At 49.8% G+C, this 21,311-nt stretch overlaps 1 protein-coding gene across 22 annotated transcripts in view; it reads right to left on the bottom strand.

The window, feature by feature from the left end:
* DYSF (dysferlin) overlaps window positions 1-21,311 on the bottom strand; it is a 225,210-nt gene that overhangs the window by 119,343 nt on the left and 84,556 nt on the right. For 13 of the 22 annotated variants that reach the window (XM_043603645.1, XM_043603652.1, XM_043603654.1 and 10 more), the window contains 9 exons: window positions 19,667-19,735; window positions 19,095-19,138; window positions 15,555-15,637; window positions 8,107-8,148; window positions 6,357-6,472; window positions 5,723-5,836; window positions 4,070-4,247; window positions 3,383-3,507; window positions 1,419-1,525 (listed from right to left, as the gene is read on the bottom strand). In XM_043603645.1, the coding sequence (XP_043459580.1) occupies window positions 1,419-1,525; window positions 3,383-3,507; window positions 4,070-4,247; window positions 5,723-5,836; window positions 6,357-6,472; window positions 8,107-8,148; window positions 15,555-15,637; window positions 19,095-19,138; window positions 19,667-19,735 (878 nt within the window). The remainder of the gene's footprint in view (window positions 1-1,418; window positions 1,526-3,382; window positions 3,508-4,069; window positions 4,248-5,722; window positions 5,837-6,356; window positions 6,473-8,106; window positions 8,149-15,554; window positions 15,638-19,094; window positions 19,139-19,666; window positions 19,736-21,311) is intronic. The other 9 variants (XM_043603650.1, XM_043603658.1, XM_043603660.1 and 6 more) reach the window with 1 other exon arrangement.

The raw sequence follows: 21,311 nt of genomic DNA, 5'->3' as shown, positions 1-21,311 counted from the left end.
GCGAGCATCTGAACCCTGAGGACCCCCATGGCCCCACCCAAAGCCTCTCAGAGCCGAGCTCACTTTGGTGGACCCCTGGGTCTGTCCCATTTGGGTTTCAGCTTCCCCTGCCAATCCAGGGAGGAAGCAGGCATTTCAGGCTTCCGCACCCTTACCTGGACAGTCCCCTCTCCAAAGGCTGGCTCCCACTCCTCCTTCAGAACTCACATTGGGGGCATCCCCTACTCCAGGAAGCTTCCCTGAATTCAACTTGAGCTTGATGTACCTGCTCTGAGCTCCTACGGCACACGCCTCTAACTCCCCAACGTACGTCTTTTGTTCACTTTTGCATCTGTCACCTCAGGAGGGCTGAAGCTGCAGGCTTCAGAAAGATTCAGGGAATGGGTGAATGATCTGCCTGAAATTCCACCACTGCGGGGCAGGGGAGTTTCTCTGGGGTAATGTTTTGTTTGATAAAGATGTGCTTCCCAACTGGGGCACAAAGGACGAGAAGGCCCTGTGTCAGGCGGCCACGGTTACCCATCTGAGTGCAAAGGCACTTCTCGGACATTCAGCAGAAGGGGAATGGTAAGATTGAGAGGGGCACAGAATACGGGTTTCATACATTTATGCTTAACCCCGCAGACAGTAGAAAAACAACTGTTTATCATTAAGTCCATTTAACAGCTGAGAAAATGGAGGTCCAGAGAAATGAAGCTGCCCAAAGCCACAATGCCGGTTAAAGGGACAAGAAGCTAGGTCTTCTGACATTTTTTCTTAATAGTAATTATAGCTACCATTTATCAAATACTTCCTAAAAGACCAAGCCTTTTGCTTACATGCTATCATAAGCAGTTATTCTTAATATGTGGTTGAAGATGAGGAAAGGGAGGCTCAGAGCAGGTGGGTGGTGAGCCCCAAATCACCCAGCAGTGGAGGGGAGGCCGAGATGCTTCCCCTTCTGCTGGGCCTCTAAGCACCCGCACTTTCCATCACCCCCAGAGCCCTCTTTTCTTGAAGCTGACGATCAGCCGTGTCAATAGAAGGTTAAATAGAAACCGGGGTCCCCGACATGGCCTTGGGGAGGAGGGGCACTGTCACCCCCACCAGCCAGCTCCTCCTGGAGATTCCATCAGGGAAATAGGAGGTCGGGGATCAGAGACACAATGCTCCCCATTCAGGTGAGCCGGGCCGCCCCAGGCCCGCAGCTGCCGCTGCTGCAGGGAGATTTATGACCTGCTCTAAATGTCACCTTTTCAACTCCCCGCGCTGGCTCCACCACCTTTGGACTCAGCACGGGCTGGACTGCTGGCCAAGCGTGGCTGGGGAGACGTGCCGCCACTCACTGCCACACACGAACACTCCTAGGGAAAGGGCCTGGCTGAGCCAGGAGGGGCGGGGGGGGGGGGGAGGGCGCGTGGGTGCCAGGCACCCCCTACCTGCAGTCGGAGATGAGCTCATCCATCAGCTGAGCCAACAGGGAGTCCACGTCCTCAGGGCTGCACTGAGCCTTCAGGGCCAAGTGGATTTGCTCCAGGCCAGCTTCCTGCGGAACAGGCAGGCGAGGGTTGGGAGCGGCACTGCAGGGTGGCAGGTACGCACCAGACCCCCAACCCCCAGGCCCCGTCACCGAAATCTGAGTCCGTCACCCTGAACCAAAGGAGAGAACAGGTAGAGCAGAGAAGGCGGAGCCCAGACCCAACAAACCAGAGTCTGTCTCGCCTCGAGAACCTTCCGGGGCTCCCCACACCAAACAGATCCAAATTCCCAAGCCTGGGACCCCAGCCGCCGGCCTGGTCACAGGACTTGAGGCCGTGCACAGGCTCCCACAGAACTCCGCTGCATTTGGCTCCTCACCGGGCCCCCTCAAGCTGGTCTGATAACTCACAGCGAGGGACCTGCTGAGTCCACACCAGTCCCCACCTGGAAGGGCCCATCCCTTCCCAATCTGCCCGCCCTTTCTTCAGGAACACTCAGACAACCTCCAATAGCAGGGAGTTCCCTCTCCAAACTCACGGCCCAGTCCCTCCCAGGTCACATCCGCCTCCTCCTGGGGTTCCTCTGCAGCCATCTCCACGGGCCTCAGCCCTGACTTGTGAGACAGAGACCTCTCACAGAATACCTGTCAGATCAAGGGCTCACCCCTGAGTCCTCTCAGGTCCCCTCCCCACCTGTCAGCCTCCCCGAGCACATGCCATTCTGAGGACAGGCCTTGGGAAGGACACCCAGTCCAGGCCCTCAGGGAGCGTCTTGCGAGAGAACAGCTGACCCCCAAGGAGTCTGGACCTGTAGAACATGGACACCAAGCCCTGAAGAACTTGGGCGCTGGCTGGTCTCCTCCTTCCCCAAGAGCTGCCAGTCTCAGGAAGACTGGCCACCATGCCTTCACATAGGCCTGTATCCCCTCCCTGCCCCTTCAAGACCCCAATTGCCCCCCACACCGCTCCCCCATCCGCCTCACTGTGCTCACCTCCACACCCACAGACATGCCCAAGCCTCTGCAACCCTCTCCCTCCACCCCGCTGCCCCCGGCTTGCTCCAGCAGCGTGGCCGCACCTGCTTTCCCGGGGTTCCCATGGGCCACCCTCCTTGTGGATGAGCCTCCATGCACGCACAGAAACAGCCTGGGGCCACCACCAGGATCACCAGCTGCACGCCCTTGACCTCTACACCTGTGTCCACTTTGATGTCCTCCACTCTCTGGCCAAATGCCAGGCCCTCAGCTCTCAGCATCCACAGGGAAACCCCCAGAGGGCTCCCTGGTCACATCCAAAGCAGGACTCACTGCCTGACCTCATACACACTGCTTCTCCCTGCCTTTCCAAGTCCCCAGCCACCAAGTCCTTCTAGCCCAAGTCCTGCAGCTTTGCTCCTGAGGTCCCTCCTGCCTGGCGCCTCGTCATTGTTCCCGGACTACCTCAATGGCATCCTAACAGGGCTCCTGCCTCCCATCTCCTCGCGGCCTCTGCAATGCACCCCCCAATGCTCCTTGGCCCTTTCCCTCCTCTGAGCCCCCATCCATTCCCGTGGTTCTCCTAGAGTGTCACCTGCACTTCAGTTTGGAACCTCTGTATGAGAGGTGTGGGGTGAACCTGTGCTTGCCTTCACTCAACTGACTCCCGAAGGCATTCCTGTTCAAGTCTACCTTGTGGCTGCAAGCCTCCAGCACAAACCCCTGCATGTGGTCAGAGTCAAAGGCAGTTGGTGAATGAATGAATGAATGGGTGCAAGGCTCCATCCTGTTGCTTCAGCGTGGCTCCACTCAGCTCCTTCTCTGCATCGTCTCCTACCTCAGTCTGGGATCCTCAGATCATTCTCACTCCTTCTCCCTGATCCACAGGCCCCCACAGGGACAGGGGGCGTGCACAAGGGTGTGTGCAGGTGTGAGGCAATTTCTACTCACCAGCCGGTCAGCGATCCTGAGCAGCTGGTTCTGAGCCTCGACTCGGTGGCTGATGTCCTCCCAGTAAGATGACAGCACCACCACAGGCTTCACGTTGCCCCAGGGCAAGTAGTAGTAGTGGCACCCTGGAAGGATGCAAAGGGCCTGGTACTGAGCCAGGAGCACAGGGGTGGGTAGGAAAGGGACCCAGGGTGGGACACATTCAGGCACCTGCTCCTTCCCCCTGAGAACTCCCTTGGACATACACATGTGGTTCATATTCCCCAAGGTTCAGACAAGGGGTCTGAGCTCCCTTCGTGTGCGGAACAAACAGCAGCTGCTCTCATTAGGGCTCTTTAGCTCATCCAAACAAAGGGGTTGTTAGAAGGACCCTGGGAAACCCACGCTCTCCAAAATCTCAACACCAAGCCAGCATGAAATTGACTACTGCCATAGGTCAGCATCAACGCTGACCACAGCCAGTTTTAGGAGCCCCATCTGTGGCCCTGGCAACAGGGACCCACCTGGAGGTGAGCGGGGAGTGGGGGGTAGCACAGGGGGACAGAGCTGGGAGTCACCCCAAATAGGTTTGCATGGGCCAGGGCCTTTGCGTGGGCCTCCGGCAGCTTTCCGTGAGAAACAGTATTGAGGGTTCAGCCCCTGCTCTGTGGTCTGGGTCCCAGCCGGGCGCACAGCCTCTGGCCTCACCGTCAAAGACCGCCCGGCTGTACTGGGTGGTGGAGGCCAGCGGCAGGCAGGTCGTGTCGAACTTGTTACCATAGTTCCCGATGCTGACCTCAAACTGGATGGCATCATCAACATCCTGGAGCATGGAGGCCGAGTAGAAGGCAGCAAACAGGGAATACTTGCGCCTCCGGAGGTACTTCTGGGAACAGAAAGGGCAGCCGAAGGGTCATGAGGAGCAGGAAGGAAGACACTGGGGTGGGGAGGGATCACGTGTCTGGCAGGCCCTGGCCGTGACTGGCGCCCAATAAATCCTGGCTGGACAGATGGGCGGTGAATGGTCCAGCTAAGCAACAGTGCCCAGATTTGGTTACTAACTGAGGAAACTCATTCCAGGCCTGTGTATTTGGCCCCGTTCCTCTAATAAGGTCTGATCCTCCAAGGTCATGCTGCTCCTCAATCCAAACCGGCAGCAGTGGCCTCGCCACCACGGGGATGCCTGGTCGCCTGCATCTGCCACTCGAAAGGGGCCAAAGGGTCTAAACCACCATGCCTCTGCCCAGAGCTCCCAGCCCATGCCACTCAGAGTCTCCACCACACCATCCAGCCCTGCATTATACACAAGCTGCCATGTGTTTGGGACGAATGTCCCCTCTGGGCATCAGGCACAGGACTGAGGACATGGCAGGCACTCAATCACACATCCCAAGATGACTTTGCAATCCCCTTCACGGAAGGCAGAAAGAAGATGGTTACACAACTGGGTTTTTGAATCGTGTAAATAGAGGGGCGCCTGGGTGGCTCAGTCAGTTGAGCATCTGACTCTTGATTTTGGCTCAGGTCATGATCTCAGGGCTCATGAGACTGAGCCCCGCATCAGGCTCCACACTGACAGAGCTTGGGATTCTCTTTCTCCTTCTCTCTCTGCCCTCCCCTGTTTGCACTCTCTCTCTCTCTCTCTCTCTCTCTCTCTCTCTCTCTCCCCTTCAAAATGACTTTAAAAATTTAAAAACTAAGTACATAGTAATAATAGCTAACGCTTATTGACTGCTCACTGCATGCAGGTTTGAATTAATTTAATTCTCCCAACAATCTTATGAGGTTAAGTATAATCACTACCCCAACTTCACTGATATGGAAACTGATACAGAAGGATTCAAACCAGCGCTTTCTGACTACAGAGTCTGAAAGCTTAAAACACCACACAGACCCCATACAGCTGCCTCCTGGACACAAGGCTCAGCTATACCGCTTGCTGCTCTGGTACATATAAGCCTCAGTTTCCTCATCTGTAAAATGGAGATACTAACAGCAGCCACTTCACAGGTGCTGGGAGGACTCAGTGCCATCAAATGTCACTAGCATAGCGTTTGACATACGGTGAGTGATTAATAAGCGTTAGCTATCTTTACATTATTGTTATAAAACACACTTCTCATTTTGCATCGAGCTCTAGACTTTTAAAATATTTTCATTTATTTTCTTTGAGCCTCTGAATATCCCTCAGGAAGGTAGGATAGCTGTGGGGTTACTCCCATTTCACTGCTTAGGTACTGAGGCCCAGAGGGGTGAAGGAACAGACTGTGGGTACAGCTGAGCCCTCCTCCACCATGACAATAGAAGCCAGCCCCATTTGGTCGCCACCTCCTTCGCTTCTTCCAGAGCCACACCCCTCACCTCCACCCGAAGGATGTCATCCGCAGGGAGGTCCTCCACCTTCTGCTCGCTGTGCTCCACCAGCTTGGTCTCCAGGGAGAGCAGAACCCGACCTCGGTAGGCCACACCTTCCCCCTAAGAGGGGAGGTTGGGTCACCAGAAGCAGAGAAGGGGGCGGTGGAGGCGAGGAGAGGAAGGAAAGGGGCCTGATCTGGTCCGGGCTCATCTCCCAGACAACCAAGAAGGCTCTGGGCTACCCCCATCACTCTGCAGATAAGGAAACGGTGGCCCAGAGAGTTCAGGGGACATGACAAGCCGCCCAGATGGTCAGTACCAGACTCCAACCCAGCCAGGGAAGGATGGAACCTGAGACAGATAAGGCCTGGGTCCCTCAGGGGGACCAGGAAAAAGGCGGCGGCGGGGGGCAGGGGGGTGGCTGTTAGGCTGGCGCTGAAGGGAAAGCAAAAGGCAGGGGAGTAAGAAGGAAGTAGAAGCCAGGAGGGGGCCAGGTGGAAAGAGGGTTCTCTGAGGGGACGCTGTCTGGCCCTGGGCTCCCATCGGGCTCTTGGAGTCCAGACTGGAGCAGACGCTGCCCAGGCTGGGAGAGCCCCGCATGCAGGCCTGGGGATGTGGGTTTGTGGGGGTGCTGGCTCACCTTGCCCATGTTCAGTTCTGCGTAGGGGTCCGGGAAGCCAGTGAACTCCCTGGGGCTGCCATAGAGGTTGACATAGCAGGGCCCAAAGGTGGGGAGGAAGCCCAGATGGTCGTCCACTGGGAGACATAGGTGAGGATCAGAAGAGCCAGCCCGGTGTGGCTTTCTAGTGCTCAGCCCAGCCAACCTCAGGCCTGAGCCCATCCCTGGCCCTGAGTTCCCTGAACATGCAGAGGATGCAACCCCCATAAGTGTATAAAGAATCATGACACTGACCATTGTCTCCCATAGGCCCTTTAATTCTCACCACTATGCTGAGATGTGGAGATGGTTATTACTTTTATTATCTCATTTTACAGATGAGGAAACTGAGGCTCAGAGATGCAAAGGAACACATCACTACAAAGTGGCACGGCCCAAAATGGTCTAACCTCAAATCCCATGCACTTTGGTCTAACCCCAAAGCCAGCACGCAAAGCTGGGGCCCAGGGCCCTCCGATGCCCTGCCCCTCTCAGGCCACACCCCAGCCTGCATCCCCACTCCCTCTTTCACAGGAGCGTGGGGACACACAAAGGAGGCCCAAGAGTCTGGTGACCAGAGAAGCCATCACCCAGGAAGCCAGGGGTGGGGGGGAACCTGGCTAGATGTCCCAATCCACAGGGCACTCCTCCGGCACGTGTCCCCCATACCCACCACATAATTATGAAGTCGAGACAGATCACCCAACAGCTCTGACTCACTCCAGCATTCTGTCTCCCTCCCCACATTGTACAAAGAACCACCTTTCAGTGGAACAGGTTGGAGGACAGTGCAAAGGAGAATCCCACCAGTGATGAGGGAAATCTTTTCTCTACATCACTGTCTCCTCAGAGGCTCTCTGTTGTTATGGCATGATTTTCCAGTCAACGGTCAAGTTTCCCAGGACAGGACGTCACTGGACAATATTCTGAGAACCCGGAAAAGCCAAGGTGTCTCTTCCAGAAGAAGGGGGGAGAGGCTGTTTCCAGAGGGCCAACAATGGGAAGTGGGCCTGCGAGCAGGAGCCATCTGGGATGATCCACTCCTTATGAGCAAGGATGGGACAAGGAAGGTACAAAATAAATGGCCTCAGCAAGAAAATGCTTGAGCCAGACCTAAGGACAGGAGCTGTGAAGCCCAAGTCCCACTGAGTGCCAAGACCCTGGGGTAAAGTGGGGTGGGCAGGGACAGAGCTTGAGCGCAGGAGCATGCCTCCCCACCGAGCCAGCTGCCGTGCGCCTGTCACCATTCTCCCTCCAGTCCCCAGCACAGACAGGGCTCTGGCATTTGGGACAGAGGTGGAGGTGCAGGCTAAGGAAACTAACATGAGCTTTACTAATTATTTGTACTAATCATCTCCATTATGATTTACCCTGTAAACTCCAACTTCAAGAGTTTTCCACTTACCCTGGCCTCCTCCTGGTCCCCAAGATGCCTTGCCCAGGGCCCTGCCCCACCCCCTCCCTGCCTGCAAGAGTGGACTCATTTGAGCCTGAGCTGGAGCCTAGCAGATTCAGGAAGGGGTTGCATGGGGAATTGTCTTTAAAGCATTCCAAGCGATTTTCATATTCAACCACGGTACAGAAGTAACAGCCAAAGGTAAGCTCAGGGACCGTGGTGGTGTACCTCAGTCCCATCTCAAGCAAATCAAATAATCCCCAGCAACCAGCACCCTCTGGCCTCCAGCTAAAAACCCGCAGCCCACCCCCTTGCCATCCCCAGGAAAGCACATACGGTCCATGGCTGGAGAAGGCTTGACCACACCTGCAGGCTCCTCTGAAGCGTAAAGAAATGGAAAAGGGGTTAAGATGGACATGACTGGGAGGATTGGTTACATGAACAGGCATGTGGATGGAGAGTTGGCAGACAGACAGATGGAAAGACGGCTCCTGTGTGGGAAATAGATGTGGCCCAAGGCCCCAACCCCCTCCCACCTGTGAATTTATCACAAATTAAGTCATTACTGCACCACTACCCCCAGCCAGACACAGCCCCCAGCAGCAAGATGAGCCTCCAGGTCCCTCCCCACTGGTGTCTGCCTACCTATGTCTGAGTGTTCTGTTTGCCAGTTGAAAATGAGACCCGAAACTTGACTCAATACATTCAAGTAACAACACAGAAAAGAAATTGTGCTTTTTTTCCTCCTGTATTATAGCCAAATAAGTGAGAGAAACAAAGCACAGGCACAAAGAAAGGTGGGGGGAACATGAAAGGCAGTGAGGCATACCCAGCACTCCACCTAACAGGCAGGTTAACAACTGGGACCAAGGTCCCTGAGCAATGGCATTTCAAGGTACGACATCTCCATCTAGTGGCCATTTTCAGTATTGCCAGCAAGAGCACCATGTTGCATTTTCACAACTGCAGGCACTGGCGTCTTGCTTCCGGCACCCACCACTCCAAGTGAAGCATAGTGCCAGACCCTGCCCATCAGCTGAAGGTTCTACACCCTGGGACATGCCCCTACATTCTGGTAAGGGGTCTCCATAAATGAGAGAAGCAAGGAAGGAGATGTTCTAGCACCCTTCTGGGCTCTTAGAATCTGTCCCTCACTTCTGAGGTAGATATAAGACACCCCCAAGGGAGTGGACACCCTTCAGTCTCCCTCTATGGTCCTCTCTGATTTTAGCCTCTTCCTGCCCTCTGACCCTCCCTGTTTCCTCCTCCAACTAGCTAAGCATAACCAGGTCTGGGGGCATGACCAAGCCTGTGATATGGTGGTAAAATCTTTGATTATTTTCATTTGTTGGTCATCTTTGCCTACTTGTCTCCTCCTAAAATATATATCTATGCCTATTTTCCCACAGCTTCATGGCTATAGTTAAGAGCCAAGAGTTGAGCAAAATATCATGAAGCAAGACTGAATAGAAGCAGAGAGAGAAACAGCGAAGACAAGAGAGAAGGGTAGCATGGAAGTCCAGATACGAGGACAAGGCTGACCCACTGGTGCAGAAGGCAGCAGGAGGGTGAGCCCCTGGGACCCAGTCCCGCAGCTCTTTACAGCCGGGCCTCAGCTAGGAATGCCGGCTGGCAGAAGTGGGGACTGCAGAAACCATAATTCACGGCCATTTCCATATCCACAGGAATAGGTCTTCCTCCATGGAGGAGCCAGGCCTCTGGTCTTAGGGGAGCTTTTAGCAACAGGGAGAGGACCCACATGGGTACAGCTGCAGCACCGAGGAGAGCCGTGGCCAGGACCCACCGGAAGGAAACAGATTCCATTTTAAGCTCTTTTCAAATGATTACAAACAGACCCGGCCAGTTATCTCAGGCTAATGAGGCCGAGGTCATAGTTCTGATTGCCATGTGCTTCTTGCAGGGGCAAACTCCATTTCACATCCACAGACTGACTCTGAATCCTGGCTGTAAACCGGTGCCCCACCTAGACACCAAGGTCCCCCTATCCCCACCAGCCATCTGACCAACACATGCCTCTGGTGTCCAGGAGGACCAAGCGGTGGCTGCCGAGAAGCCTATTTCCCAACGGCACCTTTCATTAATTCCTTCATCTCTTCGTTCGTTCGTTCGTTCATTCAACAAACCTAATCAGGCACAGTGCTGGGCACCTAGTAAGACATGGCCCTGCTGACAATTTAGACCAACGATTCTTAATTTGGGGGCAGAATCCTAGGTCTCCAGGTGCCAAGGAGACCTATCCCAGGTTCTCTCCTCTGCGTCTGCAGGCAATTCATAAAGTCAAGGGCAGAGTGACCAGCGAAGCTACCTAAGACAAGGCTTCTATTTAGTCCTCATCACCCTTCTGCCAAAATCCAAGGGTTTTGCCGTGTTTTCCCTAAGCCCAGGGAACCGTGGCTGTAGAAGCCCCAAACACAGATGAATACTCCCAGTTTGGCGGCCTGAGCCACGCAGCCCAACTCCCTCACCTGGGGGAAGACCAAGGACAGGCCCTCCCGGCCTGGTGAGCCACACAGCACAGCTGTGCCCTGGGACACCCACGTCTTCTTCTAGAGAAGGCGAGGCCATTACCTGCCACCAGCCCCGCCAGCTCCTTCTCTCAGCAATCTCCCACGCCCACAGTTTGGCTGCCTGACACCAGCCCGTGCCAGACAGGAGGAGAAGCCGAGAACTGCTGGGAAATCATCATCTGTGCTCCAGAGACCAAAGGAAAAAAACAAAAACAAAAACAAAAAACTCTATGGATTTCTTAGCTGTGGAAAAAACTGTAGGACCCAAGTGCCGTCGATGTAGGATGATTTTCGTACGTATAAAATTATAAAAGAGTCTGTGTCGGTTTCACGGGCCTCATGTGCCCGTTACCTTTCGAAAGAACTGCAGCTTCTAAGGAAATCACTCCTTTTTAGAAAACAAAATTTTTACTAAATGCTTTGGAGCACAGGGTCCAAGGAATACTTAAGTGTGCCCAGGCAAACTTGTGGGCAGCAGTGCTTAAGAGGCTAGTGTTAGGTCCTGTCCTCACTGGAAATAAAAACAAAAACATGAAAACAAAAACTCCTGGTTGTGCCAGATAATCTGGTGAACCCCGAGGGCAGAGGAATATGGAGAAACAATGCGTTTTTACAGTTTGGTTTAGTCGGGGTATTGAGAGCAGTGAGAAAACAGCGTGGAGCACCGCCCAGATGTGATAGAACCCCCTAAAGGGAAGAAAGAACACAAGCAGCTGAAAGGAAAACTGGAGTGACGCGTTCTGAGATGGCCTCAGGACAAATGGGAGAAGCTGGGCAGGGAGCAAGGCAAATACGAACTTTCAGGGTCTCAGTGATGCACCTCTGCCAGAAGGGACATTGGAGCAGTTGTGAAGAACAGCTCTATTCTGAGCAGTCAGTTAAACTCTTGTATTGTTTCAGAGATCAAGCTATTTAATAACGCATTTAAAACTGGTTAGCTAGTTGCAAGAAGAGTCTCATTTACTCCCAAAACAATCTGCGGGAGAGGATTGAACCCACCTTGGAATGCCTCCCTGACCCATGCAGGGTTGCCCATGACCTGAGCGCCATCTAGTGGCCAAGTAAACCTCTTTCTCACATTCCCTTTAAAACCTTCATAGTGACCCTGAAAAAGATCAAGGCCAACATCACCAACAGAAATGAAGACTGACTGGGGGGAGAGAAGGATCTAAACTCTCCCTCGGGCAGCTAATAGCAGGCACAGGTGTGGCCTCATGAAATAGTAGCCATCAGGAAACAGTCAGAAGGTCATTTTGTGCTTCTACGAGGGTCTGTCCCTGGATTCTAAAGCCAGAGACAGCACCAATCAGAAAACTGGAGAAGATTCCTTCCATACCAGGAGTTTCGATCTGCAAGGGGTCCAGAATGCCCTCCCTTCCACCCCACCCTCATGATGCACTGACCCTCAAGTCTTTCTACCTGCACATCCAAAATAGCCATTCTCAAAAATTATCTGAACAGCATCAGAGAAGTGGGATGATTGTTTCCACAGTCAGTGGGGGTAGGAGGCTGGAGCAGGAAGGGCCCTCACAGCAGTGTCTTATGGATGGCAGTTTTTATGTGTTCCACCGATTAAAAGTACCAATGATGAAATCAGAATGCCAGAGAGCGATTGGATATTAAAGCTACCTGAGGACACCTGGAATTTCACTGCACAATTCTTTAGTTTCATGTGTGTTTGAATTTTCTATACTTAAAAGGTGGGGTTTTTTTTAATGTTTCAGAGAATGTAGAAGAAGGGGATTGCTCAACTTTAAGAGTACCACATGGAATCTTCCAGAAACTGGACACATTAACCTGTGCTCCAGGTAAAGATTTGTCAAGGTGAATGGACAGAGAACAATGCACCCTGTCTGTAGAAAGGCACCAGCACTGACCAGGTCTTGCCAGAGAGTGAATAAAGGAGAAAGGAAGAATCACAGAGTGCTGACCAAGGTAGAGAAGCAGCATCTGTAAGATTCCAGACAGCATTCACCTGAAGGTCTCCAGAAATGATTTGGAATTCTCAACAGAGTGCAAGAAGACATAGGTGTTGTGAAGCAAAACAAAACTTTTGGGAGAGAACCGACCAAAAAGAAAATGAAAAATATAAAAGGAATGACAGAGGGGAACGGAGGCGGGACAAGAAACTCAAAATGCGATGGCCAATTTTAAACTACATGGAAAGCAGTAAGGAGAACTGGTACAGGGGAGAAAGATCAGATTAGTGATGCAGAAAGCCAATAATAATGATACTACACAGCAAAGTTACTTTACTTTAGGTTTTCATGCATACCAGACACTCTAAGAATGTTACATTTATAATCTCACTGGATCTTTACAACAGCCTTATGAGGCCCGGCCTGGCGAGAGGGGAGGAGTGACTCACTCAGCTACAAAGAAGCAGAATTGGGACCCAAGCTGCCTGGTTCCAGAGTTCCTGCTCTTATCCTCTACCCCACCCTGCTTTCAGCTGCTCCTGTTCCAATGTTAGAATAAATTCCTCTTCAACTCAGATTTAAGAATTCACCACGACTCAGATAAAATTCACTGAAAAGAGTCCTGCACTTGGCTAGATCAAAGTAACTTAACTGTAAGAAAAAAAGATGCGTTCCTACAAGCAGCATCTAGTTAGAAAAATCAAATCAGGCTGCTCTCAGAAAGTGCACCTGAATAAATGCAAAATAGACTAAATATTTAAATGTAAAAAAAAAAATTAAAAATAGAGTTAAATATAACCTTGGGGTTTGCTGAAGGCCTTCCTAAGCATGACGTATGGGACAAAAACCGTATCATTATGTAGATAAGAGATTTTGAAAATAAGCACAAGAAGTTAATTAGAAAGCTTTAAAAGGAAACAACAAAATAAGCTGAAGAGAGTTAAAGAGTAAAAAGATGAGAGAAGACAAAATTTAAGAAGAAAAAATTAGAAAATTAAGAAAAAATATTAGAATTGATAAATAAATCCAAAAGTTGATTCTTTGAAACAAAGTTCGGGGGTAGGGGACTTGTAACAAAGCTAAGCAAGAAAAAAAGAAAGAAAACGCAAACACATAACATTAGAAATTAGAAAAGGGAAAACACCATAGGTAGAGAGAATTGTTTAAATTATAAAAGATTGCTCTATACAACACTATGTAAATAAATTAGAAGAGTTCGACATAGTGAACACTTTTCTATGGAAAAAAATTATCAAAATTGACTATAGTAGAAGTAAGAAGCTAAAAATAACAATGGTCACAGGAGAAACTGAAAAGTTTTTAAAGAGCTAGTACTATACCCACTCAAAAAGGGCACCTAGCCCATCTGGTTTTATGGGTGAATTCTTTCAAACCCTCAAAAGACTATATTCTTATGTTATATAAACTTCTCCAGATGTTAGAAAAGACTTTAAATCTTTCCAATTAATTTTATAGAGCCAGCATAACCCAGATACCAAAACCTAAGAAATAACAAGCAGACATACCAATTAAAGATAATAGAAAATCAAGAAACAGGCCCAAGAACACATTTAAGAATTTGGTAGTGGATAGAGGTGGCATTCCAAAATATAGGGAAAAGATTATTTAATATACAGTGTTGGTATTACCAAAGAACAACTGTGAAATAAGTAATGTTAGATCCTTGCCTTATTTGCTAAGGAAAAGGTTAACAGATTTAGCTACATAAGAATTTTAAATATCTACACATCAAATTCTATTACATGGTAAAATAAAACAGACAAGAATTATTTACCACATATACAACAGGGGAAAAGTTAACATCCATATATATACAGAACTCTTACAAAACAGTGAGAAAAAAACAAACATACTATCAGAAATATGAACCAAGACAATGAATAGGCAATTTATAATAGAATAAAATACATAATAAATACATAAGTAATATGTAAATATAAAACAACTATTAAAATATTTTTAAAGTTGCATTCATCAACTTAACCATCTATTGATGAAATGAAGATTAAGACAATGATTAAATTCAACCATCAAATTAACAAAGTTCTTTTTTAACATTATTTTATCCTGTGTTGGCGAAAGTAGAGCAAAATAAGCCTATGTGAGTGATTAGAGGGTACATTAGTTCAGTCTTTTGAAGGGCAATTTTGATATATACAAATAGCTTTAAAATGTACAAATCCTGGGACACCTGGGTGGCTCAGCTGGTTAAGGGTCCAACTCTTGATTTTGGCTCAGGTCATGATCTCACAGTTCGTGTGATTGAGCCCCGTGTTGGGCTCTATGCTGACAGCATGGAGCCTGCTTGGGATTCTCTCTCTCTCTCTCTCTCTCTCTCTCTCTCTCTCTCTTTCTCTTTCTCTCTTTCTCTCTCTCTCTCCCTCCCTCTCTCTCTATCCCTCCCCTGCTCACACACACACACTCTCTCTCTCTCAAATAACAAATAAATAAGCTTTTCAAAAAATTTACAAATCCTTTGATACAGCAATTCCACTTCTAGGTATTCATCCAAAAAAAAATCGTGAATTGTATAAAAGATTCATCTACAAAAATATTCAATATAAAATTAGTTTTTTATAATGTAGAAAAATTAGAAAACCTGAATATTCATCATTAACTAGTTAATGTGAATTAAGATACATTCACACAGTGGAAAATGGGTATTCATTTAAAATGCTATTGTACAATATTTAATAACATGAATAAACATGTATGTTATATTGCCAAGTGACAAAAAGCAGTTTTCAAAATAGTTGTTTCAAAACAGTTTTTAATGCACACACACCTGGGTATACATACAGACACATTCATGTACATATGCATACATACACACAAAAAACTCCCAGAATATTAATAATTAGCTCTTATCTGGGGGGTAAGCATATGGGTAATTTTATGGGCAAATTTTATGTTCTTCTTCATTAATTATTTTTTAAATTTTACAAAGTGATCAGGGCCTACTTTTTCACTGACCAATGAAAGCTATTTCGAAATAGAAACTCCTAGAACACAGTTGGCCAACACAGAACCTGATGCACAGAATGGCCGCAGCCACCCATGTTATCGGCAGGAGGGAATTATCCTCTCTATACCATTCAGTGATGTATCCCACCCGCCGAGGTGTAGAGAATCCTAAGTGTCTGTAAGGCCATCTTTCTCATTGGCCACAGCCCTTCTTCATGACAAATGGGCTGCAAAGGCCTCATAATTAGTATTCCCTTTTTTGCACTCTCAAAACTACAGGTATAAGACAGGTAGGGGTAGATCAGGGGAGAGTGTGGAGGACCAGAGGACAGAATAAGGGAGGGAAACTTACCTTCTATTTCTCCTCCAGGGGCAGAGATTTTCGACATACTCAGGTAGGTGGTGGCCACGATGTCATTGTGGGTGAGGCGGTCCCTAGAATAAGAGGGCAGAGAGGGCCTGAACACAGGAGGGGGACTGCACGCCACAGCCTACCCAGGAAGGAGAAGGTTATACATCTTTATGGGTCTCAGTCTTCATATTGGGTATGTTACTGAGGCCTGGTAATCCTAGGGAAGAAGAGACTGGAAAGGAAGTGTTGCTCAAGACTCCTCTGAGGGAACTAGTCCATCTGGCCAACCACCAGCATCCCATCAGCCAACCAACACTGGGCTGCCAGCCTGGATGTCTGGGGAGACATCTGCAGGTTGAAAGGAAAGAGGCCAGAGGCAGGAGGGAGGGCAGGAGAGCAGGAGGCTGCTCTGGGAACCAGACCCCCAGACCCAGGTTGAGCAAGGTTCTAGAAGCTCAGGAAATATCCAGGCCAGGAGAAAATGGGGCATCCCAAGAAGAAGCTATCTCCAAGGCCACAGTCTTAAATTAGTTTATATTAGCTTATATTAAATTAGCTTATATTAGCTAATGCAGGATTACTTTTTGTATCTGACTTTATATGTGACGAGGCACTTTCAACCTCCTTTATCTCAAAGGATCCTCTCAACAGCCTTGAAGAACTAGTACTTTTATTATCCTCCCCATTGCACAGATGAGAAAATTGAGGCTCAGAGGTGGAAGGTCCTTGCCCAAGGTCAACCTGGAGGGAGGGGCAGAGCCAGAACTGAAACCCTGGTGTCCGGACTCCTGATCCAATGCTCCTGCCATGGTACATGCACGGGGGCCCGTCCCTGTCCTGCTTCCTCGGAGGAAGGCTTCTCCCTTCCCTAACCAGCATGGGGGACTATAGGTAGGAGTTTGAGCAGACTGACTATAACGAATCCATTAGCCAACAACGTCCCATGCAGACCCTCCCTCTGGGTCCCACCCCTGCCCCCTTGACAATAACATAGAGAATAGCTGGCATGTATCAAGCACCTACTGAAAGTCAAGCATTGTGCTAACATCGTCATATGAATTAGCTCGAACCCTCACTCAGTAGCTCGAACCCTCACTCAGCCCCATAAGGCAAGTACTCATGAGGATCTCAATGAGGAAACTGAGGTTGCCAACATGGCAAAACTAGGATTTGAGCCAGATACACCTGACATGGGAAGCAGAGCTTTGATTGCAGTCACCCACTGCTTCCTTGTCAGGCTAGACCAAGAGTCCTCAATCCAGTGATTTTGACCCCCAGGGACATTTAGCAAGGTCTGGAGATAGTTTTGAATGGAGACAGGGAGCAAGAGAGAGATGCCATGGTTGCCACCAAACACCTTACAATGCATAGGACAGTCTTGTCCAGTAAGGAATTTTTTGGCCCAAAACGCCATAGTGCTAAGTTGAGAAATGCTGGACTGGGCAAGACCTATCTCCTTCCTGAAATTTCCCGGGATCCATGTTCCTGGGAGCGCTGTAGGCTCTCTCTCCCTCCTATGGGTACCTAGGCCATAGACAGCTTCAGAAAATGACACACCCAAGCCCCATTGTGAAAGACACGCTTGGGCAAGGCTATTATTCTATTTCTCTTTTCAGTGCTATACCCATCAGATACCTGATCTCTACTGCTCCTTTCCTTCCTCTTTGCACTTCCCAGATTGGTGATTAAGCTTTGATTTTAAAGTTTTCCACCCGGGTGGGGACTAACCAACAAGAATGGATTGTCAGCAGAGATCTTCATCATTTTTCCTGATGAAGGATGGTGATAAGCCCTGGGAAGTAAGAACTTCCTGACACATCTGACAGTGAGATCATCAACAGCAGATAACTGGCAACTGCCTTCATGACCGGCCCCTGGAAAAGACCAGCACTTAGAGAGGAGAATGAAATTTCTGACCTCTGGTCTTATCTGAACTGTGTGAGAATGGAGACAGATTCCGTTTTTATGGGGTAGAAGGAACTTCTTGAATTTTTGTTCTTTAACAAAAAAGAAAACATGAAAGGATTGAATAGAAGATTAAGTTACAAGGAAAAGGCCATGTGGACCATATCATATTTCCAGGGCTCAGGTGATAACAAAAGTTTATCTGAGTTTTCTGGGAAGAAAGCACTTTTCTGGACAGGAACTTGCAGCAGCAGAACACTTTCTGGCCAAGAGTTGGGTTTTGGGGCTTGGGGTTGCTTTTGGAAAATACAGCAAGTCTGAAAATAGACTCACAATAAAAATGCCGCTTCAACCCAAACCAGAGATGCAACCACCGGATTCCGTAATGTGTTTGGATTGTACAGTATGCTGATGCCTTCGACACAGCTCACACGGACCCCGGCAAGGCCCACCCACCACACACAACACAACCACACCCATGCGCACATGCACACAAGAGCCCACAGGCACAGACACACACAGACGCGTACAGCCAATCAGCCCCCATCACCACAACACACTCAGGTGCGCACACACATCGTGAGCGGAGATACAGAGGTGGTTCTGGGGACGTGGAGCACATCTCTCCCCAAGACCGCTTGCCCACGGAACATACCTGCGGTCAGGGCCCTAGAGGCCTCTCCCTCCTGGCCCTCCTGGCTGCTGCTTTCCTCTCTAATTCCCACAAGCTGTTTTCTCTAGGCCTAGGGAACTGGCGCACACTTTAATGGTCCTGTGGCCTGGGGGTTTTCCCTGGTCTCTCATTACCCTCCTGGCTGGGGGTACCATGGCCTGAGACCAAAGGAGAACATGCTGGGAACCGCACGGCCAAGACTTTTTGGGGGCAGAAAGAGGACAACTCTCTTTTTGGAAAGCCTCATGTCTGGAAGGTCCCGGAGCTCATGCATGTGGACCCCTAATAGCCCTCCAGGTGTGACAGAGATCACCTTAACACAGTGGGAAGCAGAGAGCCCAGTGGTTAAGAACACAGGCTTTGGGAGCAGCAGGCTTGGGTTCGATCCCAGCCTCAGCTGCTTCCCAGCTGTCACTTTAGATAGATCACCCCCTCATCTATAAAGTAACCAGGAATCGAGCTGAGGATCACATGATGTCACGCATGTAAAATACTTGCTGGGCACAGGACCTGGCACACAGTAAGTGCTCATTCCACATTAACAGCCCACAGCGGGCGGCGGTGGGGGGGGAGGCGGGTCACAGCCCATCCTCCCAGAAGCCCTACCCTTTCCAGCTTCCTTGCCTTTGCTTATGATCCTCTTCGCACTGGAATGCCTTCACCCTGGACTTATCAAAATCCTACCTCCTCCAGGAAGTCTTCCTGACAACCCCCTGCCCTAGGGGATCTCAGGCTTCTGGAGATCTCTCTGCTCTACCTGGCTGCCCTCTGTACCTTGGAGTAGGGCTGTGAGTAAGCTTCCCAAGAACAGCCCACGACCTCTCCTTCTCTGGCCTCCCAGCAGAGGAAACTCCCTTACCTGAAAAAGACTCTCCCACTATGTGTTCTCAACTGAGGAAAACTGAAGGACCCAGTGAACCCTGACAGTAGTCACCCCAAAGACTCCAAGACTCAGCACTCACCAGTCTATGACGCGAATCCTCATTTTTTCACACATAGAGGGAAACTGAGGAGGGAAGAGAGACATGGTGGAGTGAGATCCTTTTAAAGAAGGGGAAGTCCAGGGGAGCCTGGCTAGTTCAGTCAGTAGAGCATGCAACTCTTGATCTCGGGGTTGTGAGTTCAAGCCCCATGTTGGGTATAGAGATTACTTAAAAATAAAATATTTTTTATAAAAGGGGGTGGGCATCTGGGTGGCTCAGTCAGTTAAGCATCTGACTCTTGATTTCCACTCAGGTCATATCTCACAGTTGTGAGATCAAGCCCCGCGTAGGGCTCTGCGCTGGGCATGGAACCTGCTTGGGATTCTCACTCTCCCTCTCCTTCTGCCCCTCCCCTGCTTTCACTCTCTCTCTGTCTCTCAAAAATAAATAAATAAACATATAAGAAGAAGGAAGAGGAGGAGGAGAAGCAGAAGAAGAAGAAGCAGAAGCAGGAAGAGGAGGAGAAGGAGAAGTCCAGGATATAAGCAGGATGCTGTGGAGGCCAGGAGCCCAGGGTCTGCTGGGATGGGCCCCGAGGAGGCAAGGCTTACCATGGCAGGCAGGGTGATGCTCTGGTTCCACTGAGGGTTGGCTGTCTTCTCCAGGATCTTGCTGCAGAGCTAGAAGACAAAGAGGACAGGTGGATGGAGCTCCAAGGGAACTATGATCTCCTTGGGAGACCACCTCACCAGCCAGGGCTGCTCTCTACCATGTTGGCCACCCTTCAGGCTGGGCAGAAGATCCTAGGGACCTTAAAGGCTCAGACACAAGGAATTTGCAGAGACAAAGCTCAATGGTAAATCAGATCCAGAGCTGGAGAGTATGGGGTGGGGTAGCAAGAGAGTGCGCGGATGGGGTGGGGGTGGGGTGACAGATTGCCTGAATTCCACGGCCCTTCTACCCTTATCTCCTACCTTTGACTGGAAATCCTCCTGCCCCAACTCCCATATGTCCATGACCTTAGTGTGGGGGCCCTGAGTCTAGACTGGCTTTCCCAGGGGTCCTACAGCTAAACACACTAACCTCTACCAGTCAGCCCAGACCACCTGCCCCTTTGGAACACCATGAGCCCTAAGAGATTGAAGATGGGGGAAGGAAGTGGAGGCGAAGGGGAAAGGGGAGCTAGAGGGCCAGGGCTTGAGGGCCAGGCACCAGCATCTGAGAATGAGAGAAGAATGCAGCAAACACAAAAACCCCATAAGCCACAGTCTGCCTCAGATCAGCCCTGCTCTTAAGACTGGGCTTTCCACAATCAAGAAAACTGGCAGAGGTGGAATCCAGATCCAAACCAGTGACTTGTGTGCTCTACATGTGCTAAGAATGCCCTGGGAGGTGCCACACTCCATAGCCAGCTCCGGAGAATCAAGTCCCTGCACAGGGACAGCAGGTAATCTATTTCAGATACATAGATCCTGGTAGGTTTGCATGTCCTACAGCCTTTCTCAGAGCGTTTACTGTGGGCCCTGCACTGTGCTAAGCATTTATGTGCATTATTTCATTTAATGAACATCTGATCAGGGGCTTCCATTCTTCCATTAAATGAGGGTACAGCTTCCATGAAGGTCAGGGCTTTGTCTCCACCCCTGATCCACCCAAAGTCAGCCCCTGTCCCCACCCTCCCCGCCTCCCTGTGAGAATAGCCCAGGCAAAGCTTGGAGGCAAGGATGGGTGCCAGGATTTGCTCCTTGTGTCAGCAAAGAAAGGAGTAAGGAAAGAAAAGAGACCGACAATTTCACGGGCAGAGGGTGAATGAAAGTTCAAAGGGTTGAACACATGGAAAGATACTCAACCTCCCTCATAAGAAAAGAAACACAAATAAAACCAAGACACCATTTGTCACCCATCAGATTCATAAAACTCTAAAATCCGACAGCCCTCTGGTGGCAAGGCTATGGGGAGACTCCTTTCTCATATTGTGCTGGCGGAAGAAAAAAATACCTCAACCCTCTAGAGGGCAACTGGCCACTATCCATCCAAATTGCAAGTGTAAAAACCCTTTAACCTACCAGTTCTACCTCTAGACATTCATCGTACAGAAATACTTGCATACGTGCAGAATGACATATGTAATGAAGTGATTCACTGCACACAGCTTGAAGTATCAAGGGTACGGAACAACCCACGTGTCCACCAACAGAGGGCGGGTTACCTAAACAGCAGTCCGTCCGCACAACGGGCTGCTGTGCAGCTCTGAAG

Source organism: Prionailurus bengalensis, chromosome A3 (assembly GCF_016509475.1).
Source record: "Prionailurus bengalensis isolate Pbe53 chromosome A3, Fcat_Pben_1.1_paternal_pri, whole genome shotgun sequence".
Taxonomy (NCBI): domain Eukaryota; kingdom Metazoa; phylum Chordata; class Mammalia; order Carnivora; family Felidae; genus Prionailurus; species Prionailurus bengalensis.
The sequence above is the reverse complement of the archived record's forward strand: the minus strand, read 5'-3'. Positions and strand labels throughout refer to the sequence as shown.